This window comes from Phocoena phocoena, chromosome 9 (assembly GCF_963924675.1).
Source record: "Phocoena phocoena chromosome 9, mPhoPho1.1, whole genome shotgun sequence".
In the NCBI taxonomy this organism is placed as follows: Eukaryota; Metazoa; Chordata; class Mammalia; order Artiodactyla; family Phocoenidae; genus Phocoena; species Phocoena phocoena.
The window spans coordinates 105,766,540-105,787,707 of NC_089227.1; the positions used below are offsets into that span (position 1 = coordinate 105,766,540).

The following is a 21,168-nucleotide window of genomic DNA, read 5'->3' on the forward strand; positions in this document are numbered from 1 at the left end:
GTGTCAGTAACAGGCTGCTTCCGAGGGCTGGCCTGGAGGAGACGGCCGAAGAGCCAGGACGGGGAAAGGAGACTGGAAATTCACGGGACTCGCTCTCCAAAGGGACCTAGAAAAGCCTGCCCAGGACTCAGGGGGCTGGAATTCCCTCGTCGATGAGCAGGGCCAGAGCAAGGGGACCTGGGGTGGCGGGCCGTCTTCCTGCTGTCGGGCCTGTTCCGACAGACCGGCTCACCCTCAGAGTTGGCCTCAACAGGACACTGGGCTCTGAACATGACTTGCTAGAAAGACCAGGGCCTGGAAGTGTTCACCCAGTCCCATCCCGCCCCCAGGTGAAAATTTTACACTATAAACGTGGAAAACTTAGACCTTACCCTATCGCTCAACTTCCACGGCACCTGCAGCTGCTCTACAAAGTTACCTTGGATGTTTCAAGGGCTTTCAAAAGACGGTTCAGTTTCTTCTGCGGCGCGGAAAGCAGGCACTCGCGATTCTTCGGGTGGGTCAGCAAGTACTCAACGTAGACCAGCGCCAGCCCGGGTTTGACTGGGCACGGGTCCTGGACCCGCACCTGCCGCTTAGACGCAGAGTTACCCTGAAAGCGCAGAGTGAGTGAGGCACATAGCAGGAAAGCACATGAGTTCTAGCATACAGCTACCCTCCTTCAGCAAACTTTAAAAATGACACAAGCGTACCTTGCTCTGAGGCTGCTCTTCCGGCAGCGAGTCACAAACGAGCTCCAGGATGTGTCCCACTTGCCCCCAGGAGCAGAGACAGTCTAACAGAATACAGTAGCTCTTGTCGGCTGTTCCTTCCTCTTGGTTTCTTAGTGTGGAAATCACACCACAGCTGAAAGTGCCACATATATAAAATCATATCTAATATCTCAATAACAATTTCTCACTTTTCTAAAAGGCAGGGAAAATGAAGAAGCTAAAAACTGAGGGTACATAAGCCCTTCCTATCATGGGAACTCTCAGACATTCTCCACCGCAGGAAAAATACACTGTTTTCCCACAATTACTACGCAGGACAAGGTCCAGTACAAAATGCTGACTCTGAAAGCAGCTTCAGGAGCCCCTAGATGTGAGGCACCGAGGACACACCAGGCACTTACAAACCCTGGCCTTTTGTTTCTGTGTTGCCTCTGTCAGACTCTAGAGTAAAGATCCGTAATCTGGGGACAATACTTTTTGTTTAGCATCAAAACATTTTTTTTTATAAATATGAATAAAAACAAGTAATTTTTACTGCGCTAATAACCAACACCCTAGCGCAACGCTGCCCAATAAAGAACACAATGAGAGCCACAAAAGCAGGCCATGTGTGTCATTATAAAGGTCCTAGTAGCCACGTCTAAAAAGGCAAGATTAATTTCAATAATGTATCTTATTTAGCCCAGCCTACCCCCAACATCCTTTAAGACATGGGCACTGTAGAAAACTACTGATGAAACATGTTACATCCCTCTTTCACACCAGGTCCCCGAGTCTGCATCACACCAGGATGCACACACAGCTTGCCCCAACCCAGACTCCACATTCTAAGCACTCAGAGTCACGTGTGGCCAAGGCTCCGTGGTGGACGGTGGGATGGCTCACGTCTCACCATCTGGCACTTGAACAACGCCAGACTCTCAGTTTCCCGTGGTGGCTTCCTGTGTCCCTCAGCAGTCCCGGAGCCCTGGAAGCCACATCCCCTGCTCTCCCTGCCACAGGGGAGGAGGCCAGGGGCAGGGAGCACAGCACTGGGGGCTTGAAGGTCACGCAGGCGTCACCAAGTGAGACCAGGAGTGCACGGAGAGGGCGGGCACCTGAAGGTGGGCACAGCCGAGGCCGGCATCAGGGAGGCCAGCACAGACAGAGGGGTCTTGCAGCGATCATCCTGAAAGCATGAAAAGACACACAGCAACAGGGAACGTAAACAATGGGATCCCGAGGGCCCCATGACTCCCAGGAACCCATTTTCAAAGCTGCTTGGTAGGAATTAGAGTGATACTCTCAACACACAACAGGAGGACTTAACCCCTTGGGAAGCATTAGGTTTGATAAGTCTTCTCAAACTTTTATAGGACACTTTACTACTTTCTGTGATGAATTATTTGAGCAAATATTTATTAAGCACCTACTGTGTACCAGGAGATCCTTGGAATACAGCAGTAACCAGAAGAGACCAAAGTCCTTGCTGTCAAGGCACTGACTGGTATTTGAAAAACAATACCGATGAAAGGAAGAACAAACCCAACTCTATATACTCAGTGTGTCCTGAGTATAAAACTCAAGGGAATGAAACTAGTCAGAAAAGTTCCTAAGTAAAATGATCAGAACAGAACACCTTAGGGAGACAGTGCAGTGCAACGGAGCTACCTGGCCAGACCCAAGTCCCATGAGATGCCACACCCCAACCAGCTGGTACCACACACGGAGAAGGGCTGGTCTCTGAGGGCGGGGCTTTGGCAGGAACCAAGTGAGGATGCCACCTCGGGCCCCACTGCAGCTACATCACCACCACTAGTATTATCACAGTAACAGAGCAGACAGACCAGACTCCATCAAGATCACTTAATAAGAAACACCCTTGGTTGGATGCGAGGATGAAGGAAGATGGGCCCTAAAAGGAAAAGAAACAACAATGTTCCTGGACATATACATGAAACAGAAACAGGTGCAATGTCACCATCTGGCCTGTAATTAATCCGCATTCAGTCAGAGTGAACCCACCCTCACCCCCAACTCCCAATAAAGAAAATGTTTTCTTGATGTTACAACAGTCAGCTGGCAGCTACTCCTGATTCCACTCCATGTGTGGCTTACAGATGCCTTACCCACTTATGGGCCAACCACAAGGTTCTGGGAGGTACTGAGGGCAGAGAAGCTCTCTGGCCGGAATAATTCGGGATTAAAGAATTAATTCACCACCTCCCTTTTCCTGGACACACCCAGGCCACACTGTTCACCTGTCATCTCGTCTGGTATCCTATGGCCTCTATGTTTATCTTCTAATTCTCAACCCCATGTGATTATCTGAGCTTTTAAATGTCCTAGTGACTTGGGCAGCCTTGATTATTTACCTTCACAGACAGGTCACATTTGCATTTCAGAGGCAGGATGGAGCTCGGAGACATAACAGTCACAGAAATACGGCTCAGAAAAGCTAAGAGGTCCAAGGTCACATAAGCAGTTGTAGAAGAACCAAAAGTAAACTTTACCAAGATAAGGGTGATTCGTAAGACCTATGACCTTTCTATATTTAAGCCACGCTTTCTTCACAATTAGGAATAAATTTACATTTCTATATAGCAGTTTTATTTCCATTGGTTTTGAAATATGGCCTTTACTCAGAAATAGAAAGTCAAGGAATGAGGAGGTTTCCTTCCTCCAAACAGAAGTTATGCACACAGTTCTGTCTGTCTCAATAACACAGACACAACTCAGATACTTCAGAAACATGTGCTTGCCGGATGCTGTCAAATGCCTAAAATTGCCCCCAAAACCAAGGTGCTACTACACCTTGATGTTCACAAACTCCTCTTTCTCAATTCCCAGCAAATCAAACCAGATTCTAAAATAGCGTCAGGCCATTAGAGATAGAAAACCAGTGCTCCCCAGACAAGTCTCTGGGTGAAGGGATGGAGGCTGGAGGACACGTGGCCTCACCCCGTGAAGGGCGAGAGGCCGAGCGTCCTGCGGGGTGGGCGGTGGCTCAGTCCCCGCCTCTGCAGAGGAGGAGCAGGTCCAGAGGCTGGTCCTGCACAAACATGACCTGGCGCGCCTGCCTTAGCAGGGTGGCCCGTCTTACCTTAAACGCTTTCATGTACTCTGGCAGCATAGAGGCGAACTTGCTAACGGTGTACACTCTGGCCTCTTTGTTATTCTCCATACTCCTGTGAATGCTTCTCCAAAGAATCACAACGATCTCTAACAAACCCGCCATGGACGCAGTATCACTTATTGACAGCGTTTGGTCCAGGGCCTAAGATACAAAAAATTGTACTGTGAAAGAATCAAATCATAATAACTCTCAAGAGAACAGCACTGTGTCTAAAAGCACATCTCAGAATTCCAGACCTAAGGCAGAGATGGAAGGAGAGGCAGATAGAACCCCTAAGACTGTGGTATGATGTCTGATGGGATCGACTCCCCCTCGACCGTGGGCTGCTCTGGTTTGTGGGCTGGCAGGGAGTGACAGCACCAGGTGTCTGCGTGTCTTCTAGCGAATCCTTCCTTGTCTGCGCAGAGGGATGGGGCCGCCTCCCCAGCACCACACGCTCGCCTGCGCGTGGTCCACTTCAGATGCCAGCCCTGTCCGGTGACTGTGACAAACTGACAACTTACCACACAGGCCATTTCCTGGAAGGGTCTACCTTGAGATGCAAAGCAGGATTCATTTCAGGTGTTGGTATTTTTGTGCTACTCAGATGTAATGGGAAAAGATACGGCGAACAAATTAACTTAATTAATGTGGACACCCAGAAAAAACAAAAGTAGTTGCTATATAAAGTTAGATTTTTCAATAGGCACTAAATACCTGGAATAACTTATGGCTAAATTTAAAAAGCAATGAAACTACTAAAGGCTTATGAGAATGATATAGATAGCAAATTGACAGAACTTCAACCTGTATTTAATTTTACTTTTTACATTCTAGTGATTAGCATAGCACTCTTATCATTTAAGTCCCCTGAGAAAGCCACCACTTCTCCTTTACAAAAATATGCTAAGTTCCTAAGTAAGATTTCATTAAACAGAAAGCGGAGATTTTTAGTAGATAGCAATGTGAAAAGGTAAAAGAACCAATTCAAAAAATTATGCTTTAAGCCATTAAATATTCTTAGAATGACAAAATCCAGACAGCAAATTGTATTTTTTTTCTACTACCGGTTACAATAGAGCACCCTTGTGTTTTCTAACGGTACAGAAACTGACCTAAAATGTGATAAAATGCAGCTTTCTCAATAATGTCTAGGTTCAATATGGGGGTGGAGGGTTCCTTCAGTATTTGAGAACTGTAGCAGTTTTCACTTTTTGGCGAAACCACTTCCACCATCCATCAGCACAAGCGTGAAGGGGTGGCCCAGAGGCGCAGGGCCCCGCGAGCCTGGAGCTGGCATCCCAGGGAGGGTTTCTAAAGTTACAGGATCACTTCCCTAAAAAATCCTGCCCACCCAACCCATATACTGAGGGGAAAACTCTGAAAAGGGGAACTCAAATCCCACCAAGAAAGCAGAACCAGCTCCAGACGCTCCCGGCTGAGGGCTTCCTGAGCCCAGGCTGAACAGGCCTATGAACTGATGGATCTGCTAGACAGATTCGGCCGTTAAGATGACATCAGGCTCTTCTCTCTCCTCCCCCTTCTGCCCCAGCGGACAGACAGGGCAGGGGATGCTGAAGCGGAGGGCAGGTGGGGTCCGGGGAGTGCTCCCCCCAGCCCCCGGGCAGGCCGACTGAGCCCCACGCACAGCCCGCTGGCGCAGCCCCAGCCTCAGCGCGGGGCGGCCCTGTCGGCTCCTGGCTCTCAAGGGCCGAGGGCCTGCATCCAGGGCGGGGACATGGAGACAGGAGCGGCCAGACAGCGCAGGAGCCTCACCCTGCAGCCAGCGTGAACCACGTTTCATCAAAAGGGCAAAACTATCTTCTGTGACTTCCTTTTTTTTTTTGGTTTTAATTGAAGTATATTCAACATCTTGTGACTTTCTTTTAAAGGCCAGTACCCTAATCTACATAGCACCACAAAACTACCCAAAATTTTTACTTCAGAGGTACATACAAGCATGAGAGTTTGTTTATAAGCTTAAGATACTGCTTATAAGTAATACGTTTCTAAGTCTTAAATGTTCCTTTTTTAATGATATAATTGGTCACTTTGGATTCTGAAGAAATACCAGCTATATAGCTTCCTTGATAAATTACTTTTTCAAAGACAATTCTAAATAAAGCTCATTCCCAAAAATTCAACCCCACGACGTTTCTAGTAGAATCCTAGGGCAGTGGCGGTGAATAAATCCTTGAGAGCGCCACCACCCATCTAGTTGTAAAATACAGTAATGTCCAGACCCAATCTATGTGTGCCAACCTCAGGTCGAATTAAAATATACAGAAGCTTCAAAATGGAGTAAAGACCTAAATGTAAGGCCAGACACTATCAAACTCTTAGAGGAAAACATAGGCAGAGCACTCTATGACATAAATCACAGCAAGATCCTTTTTGACCCACCTCCTAGAGAAATGGAAATAAAAATAAACAAATGGGACCTGATAAAACTTAAAAGCTTTTGCACAGCAAAGGAAACCATAAACAAGATGAAAAGACAACCCTCAGAATGGGAGAAAATATTTACAAATGAAGCAACTGACAAAGGATTAATCTCCAAAATTTATAAGCAGCTCATGCACCTCAATATCAAAAAAACAAACGGCGCAATCCAGAAATGGGCAGAAGACCTGAATAGACATTTCTCTAAAGAAGATGTACAGACTGCCAACAAACACATGAAAGGATGCTCAACATCACTAACCATTAGAGAAATGCAAATCAAAACCACAATGAGGTATCACCTCACACCGGTCAGAATGGCCATCGTCAAAAAATCTAGAAATGCTGGACAGGGTGTGGAGAAAAGGGAACCCTCTTGCCCTGCTGGTGGGAATGTAAATTGATACAGCCACTATGGAGAACAGTATGGAGGTTCCTTAAAAAACTACAAATAGAACTACCATATGACCCAGCAATCCCACTACTGGGCATATACCCTGAGAAAACCATAATTCAAAAAGAGTCATGTACCAAAATGTTCATTGAAGCTCTATTTACAATAGCCAGGACATGGAAGCAACCTAAGTGTCCATCATCAGATGAATAAATAAAGAAGATGTGGCACATATATACGATGGAATATTACTCAGCCATAAAAAGAAACGAAATTGAGCTATTTGTAATGAGGTGGATAGACCTAGAGTCTGTCATACAGAGTGAAGTAAGTCAGAAAGAGAAAGACAAATACCATATGCTAACACATATATATGGAATTTAAGAAAAAAAATGTCATGAAGAACCTAGGGGTAAGACAGGAATAAAGACACAGACCTACTAGAGAATGGACTTGAGGACACGGGGAGCGGGAAGGGTAAGCTGTGACAAAGCGAGAGAGAGGCATGGACATATATACACTACCAATCGTAAGGTAGATAGCTAGTGGGAAGCAGCCGCATAGCACAGGGAGACCAGCTTGGTGCTTTGTGACTGCCTGGAGGGGTGGAATAGGGAGGGTGGGAGACGCAAGAGGGAAGAGATATGGTAACATATGTATATGTATAACTGATTCACTTTGTTATAAAGCAGAAACTAACACACCATTGTAAAGCAATTAAAAAAATATATATATATATATATACAGAAGCTTAAGGTGAAGAAAACTGGGAAAAGAGTGTCAGCAATGATAATTTTTCCTTTGTATTAAATCCTACTCAAACTCCACAGTGAACTACAAAGGATACACAGAAATTCTTTCTAGAAAATTCCTTATGATCCTCCAAAATAATTAGGTGAAGTATCAGCACTAAAGGAATAAGTAATTTTGTTGCTAAGGTAACGGCTTGTGGAAATAACACCTCTGCCTTGTTGCCCTGCCCTTCTCCCGCGGGAGAAGCACCCGTCCGGGTCCCCACCCCCGTGGCCCCGACCCCGTCCCCGTGGCCCTGTCCCCGTCCCCGTGGTCCAGGCCCCAGCCCCATGGCCCCAAGGCGGCGCCGGGAGGCGGCGGCTCGACTCACGCTCACGTTCTCCTTCCCCGGCTCCTCACTGCCCTCCCCGCAGGCACTCAGAGCCCTCCGGATGCAGGCGTTCAAGCAGTGGCGAATCACATGAATGAGCTTTGCTAAGATGTGTGAGACAACCAATAATTAATTTACGTGCACCTTCAACAAAAGTTTCTAACACTGAAATTATAATCCCAAATAATTAAAGTGTTACTTTACGGGAACTCATTAAGAACCACACTGAGCACGGAGCAAACACGCCAGGCTCACGGCGCGGGGCGGGGCTGGGTACCTATGTTGGTGCAGGCCGTGTGCTCGTGCGCGTGCTGGTAGAACCTCCGCGCAGCCGCACGGTTCATCTGCAGCAGCGCCACGCAGCGCTCGCACCACACCTCCTCGGGCTGGTTCACGGGCAGGAAGGAGTTGAAGATAAGGCCCACCAGGCGCCGAGTGACGGGCAGAGAGTCCGACTCCAGACGGACCAGAATGTGCTCCATGGGGCATATTTTCCAAAACTGTGGATAAAGCACATGTGCAGAAGGAGAGTGTAATCAAAAAGGAACTAATTTCTACATTCAAGGAAATTCATCTCAAATGATTATGCCAGAATCTGTGACTCTTCTGTAGACAAATTAAAATAAACCCGTGTTTTAAAAAGCACTGACACATAGGCAGATAAGCACAAGGCCGCTGGGATTAGTTATAATCCATCAGGACCATCAGTGGACCCTCAAATGACAGCTATGATTATCAGTCTAATAATTTTAAAATTTCCTAAACCACAACTTGGGGCCCATTAATATGAAAAGTGAATTTAAACATCTACAACAGGTTTGCCACAGAAAGCTAAAATAAAGTGAGTCTCCCGTTTCCCACCTCGGACACAGAGGCACCCCTCACGGTCACCCCTCCCGCCCTCTACTGGGTGCTGCCCGGGTGGTCACAGGCCTCCTCGAGCCGCCTCACAGCCACTGCCCACACCTGCACACGGCAGGACTGTCATGCTGCCCCTCAGCGTAAAAGCATCAAAGTCGTCCACTGCCCACAGAAAAGGGCCAAACTTCTCAGCAAGAAATTCAAAACAAGGGGAAACACCACAGAATAATGGAAATAAAATAGACTCTGACGGTACAGTGTTCAAATCCCGTCTCTGTCACTTATGCAAACACTTAACACTCATCTGTGTAAAGGGGACAGCACCACTGACACAGACTTTCCTCAAGGACCTGGTTCTCATGACCGTCCCCTCTCTCCAGGACTTCCAGTGGACCTTTCTCATCAGCACTTAAGTATGCTCCCCGGTCTCCTCCCCCACTACCCCCCACCCAGGGACCAGCTCCCACCAGCTGCCCGCCCCCCGCCAGCTGCCCGCCTGGCCCTGCCCTCACTCCCACGATACCTCAGTCCACCCTCCAGGTCAGAAGGACCTTGCGCATTCAGACAAACATACCTCCCCTCTCCCGAGGAAATGTCTGAGCATCCGACACTACGACCGTTCCCCCACATGCTCCCAGAACACTGCCATGCGCACACTTGGTGTTTCTGAAATAGTCACTGTAGTAAAGGCAAGTGCCGCCCGACAGCCATGCCACCAGCTGAGTGTCAACCCCGGAGCGGCCGGCACAGTGACAGACAGATCCCAAGAGGGAAACCGAGGCACTCAGGAGACCAGGGGCTGCTCAAGCCTCAATACCTCGCAGAGTTCAGACCTGCTGAAACCAATATACCCAAGAAACACTGTAGGTCACAGCACTGAGACTGGATCGAGGGGCAGTGCCTAAAAGAGAGGGTTTTCACATTGGAAAGGTTGGCTCCTGAGCCCTCATGGAGACCAGACGACCTTGAACGGAAACTAGCGATCGGCACTTACACCAAATGCCAAGGTTCCACGGGTTTTTCTTGCAGTGAACATTCCCCGCAAGTCTGCCTTTCCAGAAACTCCCCATTTTAACCTATTTTTCTTTGATTCACTTTTTCTAAAATAAAATGAAGAACAATTCTGATTAGTTTAGGGTTCTTCAATTACCTGAGGTTTTATTTTATCTAAACATATTACCCACAGGTTGATATTAACATCAGACAAGACCATAAACAAAATTGCTAACTGGTGTTTCATTCCTAATGTTAAAAATAATTGCATAGGGGCTCCCCTGGTGGCGCAGCAGTTAAGAATCCACCTGCCAATGCAGGGGACACGGGTTCAAGCCCCGGTCCGGGAAGATCCCGCATGCCAGGGAGCAACTAAGCCTGTGTGCCACAACTACTGAGCCTGCGCGCTTTAGAGCCCGCGAGCCGCAACTACTGAAGCCCGCGCGCCTAGAGCCCGTGATCTGCAACAAGAGAAGCCACAGCAATGAGAAGCCCGTGCACTGCAATGAAGAGTAGCCCCCACTAGCCGCAACTAGAGAAAGCCGCGCGCAGCAACAGAGACCCAACGCAGCCAAAAATAAAATAAATAAAATTAATTAATTAAAAAATAATAACTGCATATTAAGAAAACCCCATTTTTTTTAATAAAGACGTTTCAATATTAGTAACTGTTGATTTGGCCTAAATCTCAGGTACACAATACTAAAAATGTAGAATTTCGAAACCAACAGTAAACAACTTGAAACCCCTAGCACTGACAATGAAAATTATAAACAGAAGCCTAATTAACTAAGTTGGTAACTGCCCCTTGGCCACAGGACATAATTTTATCTAATCAGCTTTAATTCTCTACCATGTCATCGTGCCCAGGGCCTTCGCACGTAAGATGTGGCTCCTAGATCCTGAGTGCAGCACTGCCAGCGTTCACCAAGGAAAGTAAGGAGGTATATATACCCCTCACTCCTTCAAAGCACTATGTAGGAGGCCAGGCTGCGCCCACGTGCACTAACAACGCAAGCACGGCCAGTGTCAGACACTGCAGTGGCACACTACCTGTCACGCCAACCTGCTGGATGATCGACCCCCCTTCCTGTTAGCTGCCTCTCCGCAGGCCTGTCAATCTCTGACCTTGATTTTCAAGGAGAATTAGCTGGTGCGCCCGTAACAAACCTTTCCAGAGAGCTCACAGCTAAATCACGCTCTGCCTTGCTTGTGCAAGCCAAGGACTGACATGAAAGAAGCACCTCATTAAAACATTACTCTTCCTTTTCTGCTCTTACTACTCCCCCAAACCCCAAACTCTCCAGTCAGACATTCTGTCCAGGTCTTCCCTGTTCTCCTGGGAAGACCCACAGACCTCAGAACACCTGCTCTGCCCACTGCCTCCCCAGCCATCACCTCAGTGATCCTCTGCAAACAGACGCACCCTTCAAACAAAACGCTAAGCGGAAACTCCCGTCTCAGATTCAGAACTACACTTTCAACAGGCTGCTATAACAAATCCAACCAAAACTGCAGCCAGCCTTTTTGTTCACAAAATTGACATGCTGATTCTAAACTTTATATGGAAATACAAGCGCCCCAAACCACCAAGAGCTCTGAAAGAAGAGCAGAGCGGGAGGACACACACTGCAAGACTTCCTGCCAAGCTGCAGTGAGCTCGGAAGTACGGCCCTGGCCTGAGGATGGACAGGCAGAGTCCAGAAACAGACCACACACAAGAAACTGATTTTCAACAAACGTACCAAGGCGTTACAACTGGGCATGACGTGGGGTATCTGTACCACATGGGTCACGTAAAATATTCTATTTTTCTCATGAAAAAAGTTCACAGTTCAAAATTTGAAAAGCATAAAATAATGCGTATCCTCTGCAGCGGTAAGGCCTCCCCAGCACCCTGTCTCTAGACATCCAGTCCCCTCCCTTCGCCTCAGAGACTGGTGCCGATTTCCTGTTTTCTGCCAGGGATGTGTGAGCCGTAGCTGAGCAAATGCACACGTATGTTCCCCGTCCTACGGAGACGGCAGACCCTACAGCTCTTCTGCACTCGCTCCCACGCGCCTCGCTGAGTGGCCCTTCCTCCTAAGTGCGCTCCTCTCTGTGGCCGCGTGGAAGCATTTCCTGGCACGAGTGCACCCCAGGGCCATGCGCTGACCCTACGCTGACCGACGTGTCAGCTTGTTCCCAAATCCTGGGCCTCGACACAACAGCACTTTAAAGTAAATTTCAGAGAGCTACTGTGCAGAGAAGAAAATTCAGTGTTAGCAAATAATAACGCAGAACCTTGTAACTAACATTTTTAGCCAAAAGCTGAACAGAACTAGAGTTAAGGGAAAACACTCTCCCCTCAGTAGTTTACACCAAAATGCACACAAACCAACAAATACCTCCTTGCTTCCTCCTGTAAACGTGGGGGGATGGGGGTCTCATACTCACCATTTTCTCAAGTAATATTTTAAGTGCTTACTGTGTGCCAAGCATTTAAATATTTCAACAAAAACTTTCATGTATAGGATAAAAATATAATTTAAGGTGGGGGCTGCTTGCATTAATGTCTTTCAAAAAGAAAACATACATTGACAAAACAAATAAAATTTTATGACACAAACAACTAGTAGAATATACCAGACACCAACTGGTTTAAAATGCAGTCACTGAAACTCTTGGAATTAAAACTGCTTTGTCTTTTTGTTGTTGAAAATAAATGTACTTATTTATTTCGTGTCTTAAGTAAGAAAATCTCTGTTCACCTTACCTTAGCAGCCCTCACAGCCTTAACTTTCAGCAGCATATCAACAAAAGCCACTCTCACTTTCTCCGAATTGTCGTGGAGACAGTACTTTAACGTTGGCAGAAGTTGCTCTAATAACGGGTGGCTTAATTTATTATCCAAAATTATCGGCAGGCACTACAAGAAAGGAGAAAGATAAACAGTTCAAAATTAGAACATAAACCACGAAAAGTTCAGGTAAGAAAAATTCAGTTCCATCTTTACTAAAACTAGTGAAATACACATACCCACAGAAAATAACTCTTTTCTAACACCTCTTCATATAAAAAGCATATTTTAATGAATTAGTATGGCTTCAGTGCCTGATAATCAGCTCATCCCTTGCTTCATTCAAACAAGCCTGAAGTGGTTACAAAATAATTTTTCGGTGCTTTCTCTGAACTACACTTTAAAGGGTTTTATTACAGTTGAAAGAAACCAGAGGACACTGGTGGAGAGGCCCCAAAGCTGGAGTCTAAGAGTCCTTTTCGGTTCCCTTAACATCCTACAGATTCCCTGTATTTCCTGACTCGATGCTGCATGAAAACGAGGGGCACAGGGCCCACACGGCTGTGCCCACACCTCACACAGGCGTCCGAGAGACCGGCCCAAGCTCAGACCAGACACTCACGTCTGAAGAGCTGACACACTCCACCACCTTCTCTTTCCAGCTGTTAGGATATACATTTTTATGAGACTTTACATTTTAAAGATCACTGAAATGTTTACAGATGAGCTGATAAATGTCCTGGATTTGCTTCAAAGTAATGGTGTGTGTGGGACGATGGATGTAGCTACAGTGAAACAAGAGCGGGTGCACCCTGAGAACTGCTGAAGCTGGGTGATGGACAAAGAACATTCTGTAGGCTCTTATTTAAAGTGCATAGACTGACACACAGTACACACAGTGCACACACAAAGCCCATTCTAATGTATAAAAACGTTAAACAATTTTAAATACATGCAGCTACTACTCTAAAACGCTATGCCCTCCCCCCAACACATACACTAAAAACTAGTATTATTTCAAGTAGACTATTTTTTTAGAAAACACTTTTCTTTTGTTTTTTTAAAAGGTTACTTTGGATATACAACGAAAATGTCAATAATGCTATATTTATGGAGTAGGGCTATGGGTGATTTCTAAATTATTCTTTCTCTGTATTTGAGAAGTATTCTACAATAAACAGGCATTGCTTATATAATTTAAAACCTTACCTTAAAGACAGAACAGCGCACATCAGCAGAGCTCGTGTCAAACGCCAGCTCCTCAGTTACTTTCTTGAGAAGGTCAATAAGAATGGTCGGAGGCAACATCTCCCAGTATTTGGAAGTTATTTTACAAACACCAAGGATCCCTGTGGAACGGACCATCGGATAAGGATCTTCTAAAAGGCTCTATAAGTACAAGAGGGAAAGAGCCTTAATTATCTTATATTAGTTCGTTTTTTATCAATATTGGCTTTACACACGGGCACAGTGGGCAGTCACAACCTAACAGACGTTTCAAGTCATAGAGTCACACACAGACTCGGGGATCTTCAGTTTCTCGTCGTTTCTGCAGCCTAGTGTTTAAGGACATCCAGACGCAGGTGGTGCCTTACTTGCCAACTCTGTCCGCAGGACTCTGCTGACAGCAGGGCCCCCGACACAGGCCCTGCCATGCAGAGGCACACTCAGGGACTTCGGTCAGTCCTGTGAGACACAACCTATTAAACCACTCTCATGAATTTCCAAAATGCTGTAATGCACTAAGCCCAGAATAAAGGGACCCTGCTTGTAAAGAACCGATCCAGGCAGCGGGAGTCCGGGGTTGCTAACAACATTAAGTGGCGACGACGTTATGCACCCCGATGGACGGACACAACAGCCGTGGAGCATCTAAGACAACAAACGTGACCCCAGTCAACTCTCTGTTTAACCGACTTACAGGAAATACAAAGGGCAGAGGCACGTATCAGTGACAAGCAGGCTAGGTTCTGTGGGAAATGAGAATAATTGGGCTTCCTCAACAACAACAAAAGCAAGCAAAATAGAAAGAACAAAAGAGAGAGGGAGAGGGAGTGATTGCTAAGTGGGAACTGATCGTCCAAGAGATGAACACACACTGGCCGACCACAACACAGGTCTCATCCGGACACAGACTCAAACAAAACTGGAAAAAACATCACTGAAATGTCACTGAAAAACAATGACTGGATATTTGATGACATCAAAGAATCACGATTCATCTTACTTTAGTTGTGCCAGTGGTAGGATTATACTTTAAAAAAGGGTCCCTGGGGCTGCCCTGGTGGCGCAGTGGTTGAGAGTCCGCCTGCCGGTGCAGGGGACACAGGTTCGTGCCCCGGTCCGGGAAGATCCCACGTGCCGTGGAGCGGCTGGGCCCGTGAGCCGTGGCCGCTGGGCCTGCGCATCTGGAGCCTGTGCTCCGCAGCCGGAGAGGCCGCAACAGTGAGAGGCCCGCGTACCGCAAAAAAAAAATAAATAAATAAAAATGAAAGTAAAAAAGGGTCCCTGTCTTTTAGGGACACCTACTGAAGTAATTAGAGTTGAAATGCTTGCTCAGATCTGCTTCAAAACAGGGAAGAGGAAACCAAGTGGGCCCAGGTCAGTATCACCGGGACTGTCTGGGGGCACATGGGGTTCACCTCTACTGCTACATGTGAAACTTTCTAATTCAAAGTTTAAAAACAAAAACAACCCTTACTCCACGACTAGACCAAAAGAAGGCCGAGCTGGGGATGAGTAAGTACTTCCTTCCTCCCCTCCCCGGCGGTGTTGCAAACACCAAGGGGCCCCGCGGGAAAGAGCAAGCGAGGGGCCGCTCCACATACCGCAGGGCAGCGGGCTGCAGGCAGACCCTGCTGAGCCCACACAGAGCTCAGACCGGCCCAGCCCAGCCCAGGGCCAGGACTCGGCGGACACAGGGCAGCTCGGGCGTAAGTGACCTGCCGGGAAGGCCTCGAAACAGACGCTGGGGGCCGGGTGCACAGGAGAGCCAACAATAACTCCACAACCTCCACGAGAACGAAGAAAGGAGAGGACGCCACGCAGCAGGAAAGACCCCTCCTTCCCCACCCAGGGACGGTGCGCACCAGCTGGCCTGTTCCTCACGCAGAGCCCAAGGGGAGCCCCGTCTGCTGACAAGCCCCGTGCATGGATGCAAAACCACGGCCAACTCAGCAGACAAGGAAGAAGCTACTAATACTCATCTCTGCACAACCGGAGAAAACCCAGGCCAGCTGCCTCGTCAACGCAATCCTTTATTCAAAATAGGGATGGAAAAGTGAAGACAGGTCACTTGGGAAAACAAACAGCAAGGAAAAAAGATAAAATAAATAAAATAAAAAACAGAAGAAAACATTAGGAATTCACAGGCTTTAAGGCTTTTGTTTTCTACGAATTACTGCCAACATTATTCCTCAAAAATAATTCTGGATAATCACCTTGCAACACACAGTCCCACAGGAGTCAGGGCCCACATCTGTGTCTCCAGTCAATCACGCTGTCACCAAGATGAGGGCACTTGACTTGTAAAGCGGTTTCTATGAGGAGAACCACCGCACCTCCCAAACCACAGGCATGCATGGAGGCCTCGATCTGCCACCTCCAACAAGGCCTCCCTCCACTCCAGCTGGAGACACAGCAGAGCAGAAAGCGTGCAGGACACAGGGCCAATGCTGCCCTCACTTCCTGGACTCCCCCTACCCCGTCCACCCCACAAGACTCGCTGCCACCTACTCAGGCCCTTATCCAGCAGCGTCATGAACTCACCGCCAACCCACAGGCCAGGCTGGCCCATGCCTATCCCTGTGTGGTCCACAGGGCGTGAGAATAGTTTTTCACTTCTGAATGGTTGGTAAAAGGAATAATATTCTGTGACACGAGACTATTACATGGAATTCACACTTTGGTGTCTGTGGATCGGTTTCATTGGAACAAGCCACCCCTGCTCCTCCCTGTACACGTGTGGCCGCCTTTGTGCCACAGCGGCAGATGGAACAGCTATGACCACGTGGCCCACAGACCTAAAATCACTTCTGTCTGGTCCTCTACAGAAACAACTCCTGCTCTTAACTACTACTGTTATTAACTTAACTACTACATTGCCCTGCTTCATAAAAGAAGTTAGAAACAAACAGACACTGGAAAGTAGAAAAGAAAAAGATTAAGAAGGTTCCCTTTGTCTAAGATTCAAACCAATGGACTGAATTTCATGCTACAGCAGCAGAAAAAAATCAAAAGATAAAGGAAAACATCCTTAAAGTTTCAGATACCCTCAACACTAGAAAACAATACAAAATATTTTGGCAGTCCTGGAATAAAATGATTTTGAATACAAAATTCTCGACTTGGACAAACTGTAAACTGTCACAGAAAAATAAAGAACATTTTAGGGATCAAACAGTTAGAGGCACCTGCCTCCCCAAGGACGCCCTGCAGCAAGGTAGGACCCACCGAGACTCTCTCGGCTCACACTCGCTGGCTACCATCACCCCCTCAGCACGTTCACTGCACTTCCGAAGGTGATTCCAGGCTTCCAGAGGACCTGCTACTTACACATGAGCCTTTCCCTATCAGTTTTCATCCCAAACAAGACTTAGAGTGGAAACTCTGTTATTGCTGTTTTAAATCTGTTTTGACAGTGACATCTCATTTTTCTTAGATTGTTGACTAAGTTTTGCTACCTGAAAAACATAACCCTATCTCCACTAAGACATATGCAACTTTAAAAACTAACTATAACATGAATGTTTTCTACAACCTACCATTTTTTTAATTTAAAGGAATTATTTAGAATTTAATATTTCTTGTTCTGAAAAAAAAAACACTTAAGTGACTTTGACAATCTTTTAGTGCTTTTCTTTCCTTAAATTCGAACAAAATAGCATGCAATAATTTTTATTTTTTAAATAGTTAATAAAACAGATACAAAACTCACAGTGATTAATCCGAATATAGACTGCTCTGAGTTATAGAGGACCGTGTGTGACAGTTACAACCCTTTACATATTTTAATGTCCTTTTGTACAGCTATAACCACTGTCATCTTAGGGCTAGGGATTGAGCTAAATGCTTTATACACAAATTTTCACTGAAACCTCATCACAATCCTATAAAATATTATTCCCAGATTTAAAGAAGAACCAGGACTAGAGAGAGAGGAAGTAATTTGAAAGAGATCAGACTTCTTAAGTGGGAACTGGCATTCGGAACAAAACGCCTGACCCCACGCTAATCACTGTGCAAACTGCCATCTACGGGCTGACAGGTGACCCCAGTCCTGCAACGTCTTCCTCGTATAGGGTCAGGTCAGCGGCTGGGGCCAAGCAATCACTGTAGGCAAGTAACACAACGGGTCCAATGTAGGAGGGGTGGGAGCTGGGCCACCGCCACACACTCCATCTTTGCATTCAAATGCAGAGACTTAAACACTCAGGCAAAAACAGAGGTGGTTCATAGATTGGACACCTGCATTAAAAAGAGCAAAAGTTTTTTTCATAGTTTTATGGCTAAAAGCTACCAAAATCTAGTTTTGGTTTACCCAACAACATCTTTCCACAAAATTAACCATGATCCTCAAAGGGACTTGTAAATAAACATACATGTAGATGAGGCACACATGGCAAAATACTAATGACTGTTCATTTTAGGGGTGTGTGTGTCTGTGTGTGTGGCTGGGTGTTTATGCATGTATATGTGAATGCACATATGTGAATGCATGTGAAGAGGTAAGCAGACACATACTCATTATACTATTATTTCAACTTTCTGCATGTCTGAGATTTTTCATAGGAGATCAGAAAACGAACAAACCAGAGGAAGTTTTTAGGGCTGCTACAGGTAACCATCATCATGGTATTTTTGCTATCACTTCCTAAAATGTTATTCTACTAACTAGGACAATAAGTAATATTTCTTAGCTTGTGTCAGGAGACCCTGCAAATGTAAAGGGCTGTAGAGAAAGAAGCAGAGGCTCACACTCTCCCACCAGGTGAAAAGATTCGAGATACCCCTTGGAAATAAATGTCGCATCCTGATGTCCTAACGTCTCATTCGAAAAGTCAGTCATCTGAAAAACATCCATTGCAACAGGCGTTACTTGCCTTAAAACATAACCAGTGTGTGTTTGTTCACAACGCTGGCACACAACTTTACAGCAGGCACTATCACCGTGCCCACTTCACAGATGAATACAGAAAAGTCAGTGCCCAAACTTGGCCCAAGCTTCACAGCTATCAAACGAGGGATGGAATCAAACCCAGCGTCTGTCCTAACCACTGTTACACTGTCTCTCTGCTAGGGCGACAGGGACACACGTAAGACGCTTAAAACTACACACAATAAACGACTAGATGTCCTAAAGGAGACTGAGAGGAAGAGGAAACAGATTACGAGTCCACACTGTCACAGAGGTACCAGGGAGAGAATGGATTTCCTTGAAGAATGTCAAGATCTGGAAAGTCTGCCATGTGGGGTCAGCACAGGGCAGTTACAGGGGGATGGCCAGGACCCACACGAGGCCCAGATAGAGCTGAAGGCTTAAAGAGCTCGACCACATGAAATACATACATAGAGTTCTTCAAATTGTTTCTGAATTTCGCTATCCATCTCAATGGCATTAAAGTTTGGATCCCTAATAGGAAATGCTTCAACAAACAGCAGTGCAGCATTGGACCGGACTTCTGAGTTTCTGGCCTGGAATAGTTGAAAGAAGAGTTTCAGAATCCAAAGAGCGAGCTGACATTCAAAGGCTTCAGTGTAGAATTCCTAAAGTAATGCTTCTAGTGTCTCAAAATAGACTTATCTACAAATTAAAGACAACTGTAACATCTAAACTAACCAAACTTGTGAGACCTTCCTTAAGTGAAGCTGAACTCCCAGCTCCATGTCGACAGATATTAAAAGATGTTTCCTTGCTTCAAAGCCCATCTTGTGTCATTAAGAAACAGTGACCATCATGTCCCGCTCCCAACACCAGAGTCACCTGTGTTGAAAATTACCCGTGTGCTCGTCTGACCACTCCTCAGAGTGCTGTCATCTTGTCCCCCAGTCACCAGCAGGAGGTCCTGAGGACCAGGACGGTACAGCCCAGCTCTGCCGGTTTACTTATTAGCGTGACTACCCTCCTTCCAGCTGTGCAGTCTGCACTAAACCAATTCAGATTCCCAGTTTAAGAAATGCTTTTAAGAAAAGAATAAAATATTCACCCGAAATCTCACAGCATTCCCAGCCTCGAGTCTTACTTTTAGTGCCTTACTGCAATTCTGAATTAGAGTATGTGAAGCTCAAAAGCATTAATTAGCATTCTAAACAGAGAGAGACTATTTAAGAGGTGTACCTTTAATCCTCTCCAAAGGATGGGCTTATATAATCTGTAAAGCATCTCTTCCACTCCCTGCCGAACTTCCTTTTGACGATGAAGATAACTCAGCACCTAAGAGCCAAGAACAGAAGAACAGAATGGTAACATTGGTGTTTTTAAAAAAGCATCTAAGATCCTACTTTGAGGAAACAACGGGGAGCATAGGCTGCACCTTATTCATAAGTCTTGACAAATCTTTCTAACAGGAACCACAGTGGAAAGACATGCTGACAGCACGGAACATGGAAATCATGCAAAAGGCATCTATGGTGGAGAGAAAGACCCACCACGGCCTTGGGCTGTACAAAGGTTTGGGTTCTAGCTTCTACTCTTCTACCAGTAGCCACAAAACCTCATAAAAAGTCACTTACACCTCTGACCTTCAGGGTCAAATGAAAAAGGAGTCAGCCTAAGTGCTTTCTACAACCCATTCTGATTCTACAATGCACTGGCTACAACCGTCTTTTGTTTTAAGAACCTATATTGGGCATTCAAAAACAGGATATACAGTCAGCCCTTCATATCCACAGATTCTGCATCTGTGGATTCAACCAAGCCTGGACAGAAAATATTTGGAAAAAAAAAAAAATTCCAGGAAGTTTCAAAGCAAAACTTGAATTTGCTGCTTACTAGCAACTATTTACATAATAGTTACATAGTATTTACAACTATTTACACTGTATTAGTTACTGTAAGTAATCTAGAGATGATGTAAAGTGTACGAGGATGTATAAGGCACTGGAGCATCCGTGCATTTGGTACTCAATCCCCCGCAGATCCCGAGGGGTGACTTTATCTCAAACAGGTGTCACTGCCTAGTGATCCTTTCCAGGAGAAACTTAACTTAGATGTCAAGTTCATCCCCAAACTCATGGATAATCAGAAAACACACTGCTCTTTTAGCTCTATCCCTTTGTTCTCTTCTACTCCCTTTTTAACCAGCCAGAATCTTCCAGCAACTTTTCACAGACTCCTGCCCCCAACAACAATCAATGTTGCCTTTTTCCTTAATTCACAACTCTTGGAGCTAAAATTATATTAATGAAAAATGCAAAAAAATTTTAAATTAGGCTATAAAACTACAGATTATACTTTAAGCAAACTTGAATCAATTTTGCCCTAAAAACTACAATCTGGGGATTATTTTTTTCTGATTGTTAATTTTTCATTTAGGAGACTTTAGTCTATCACTTGTTTTTCTGTGTACAATATTAATTTGTTATCAATGGTATACTCACTTCATAGAAAGCTTTTAAACAGCTGTACTGAGAAACAATTCACATACCATAAAAGTCACTCTTTTAAAGTGTATATAGTTCGGTGGGTTTTAGTATATTCAGAGTTGTGCAACCATTACTACTACCTAATTTTAGAAGATTTTCATCAACGATATGACGATTTCTTACTTT

The 21,168-nt window shown here is 45.7% G+C and overlaps 1 protein-coding gene across 1 annotated transcript in view; it reads right to left on the reverse strand.

Moving 5' to 3' along the window:
• The window catches only part of NCAPG2 (non-SMC condensin II complex subunit G2), a 61,527-nt gene that overhangs the window by 23,115 nt on the left and 17,244 nt on the right, over positions 1-21,168 (reverse strand). The window contains exons 10-19 of the mRNA XM_065883457.1: positions 19,736-19,831; positions 18,967-19,092; positions 13,609-13,788; positions 12,376-12,528; positions 8,044-8,266; positions 7,767-7,870; positions 3,796-3,969; positions 1,811-1,881; positions 693-846; positions 419-592 (exon numbers count right to left, since the gene is read on the reverse strand). Of these exons, the coding sequence (XP_065739529.1) occupies positions 419-592; positions 693-846; positions 1,811-1,881; positions 3,796-3,969; positions 7,767-7,870; positions 8,044-8,266; positions 12,376-12,528; positions 13,609-13,788; positions 18,967-19,092; positions 19,736-19,831 (1,455 nt within the window). The remainder of the gene's footprint in view (positions 1-418; positions 593-692; positions 847-1,810; positions 1,882-3,795; positions 3,970-7,766; positions 7,871-8,043; positions 8,267-12,375; positions 12,529-13,608; positions 13,789-18,966; positions 19,093-19,735; positions 19,832-21,168) is intronic.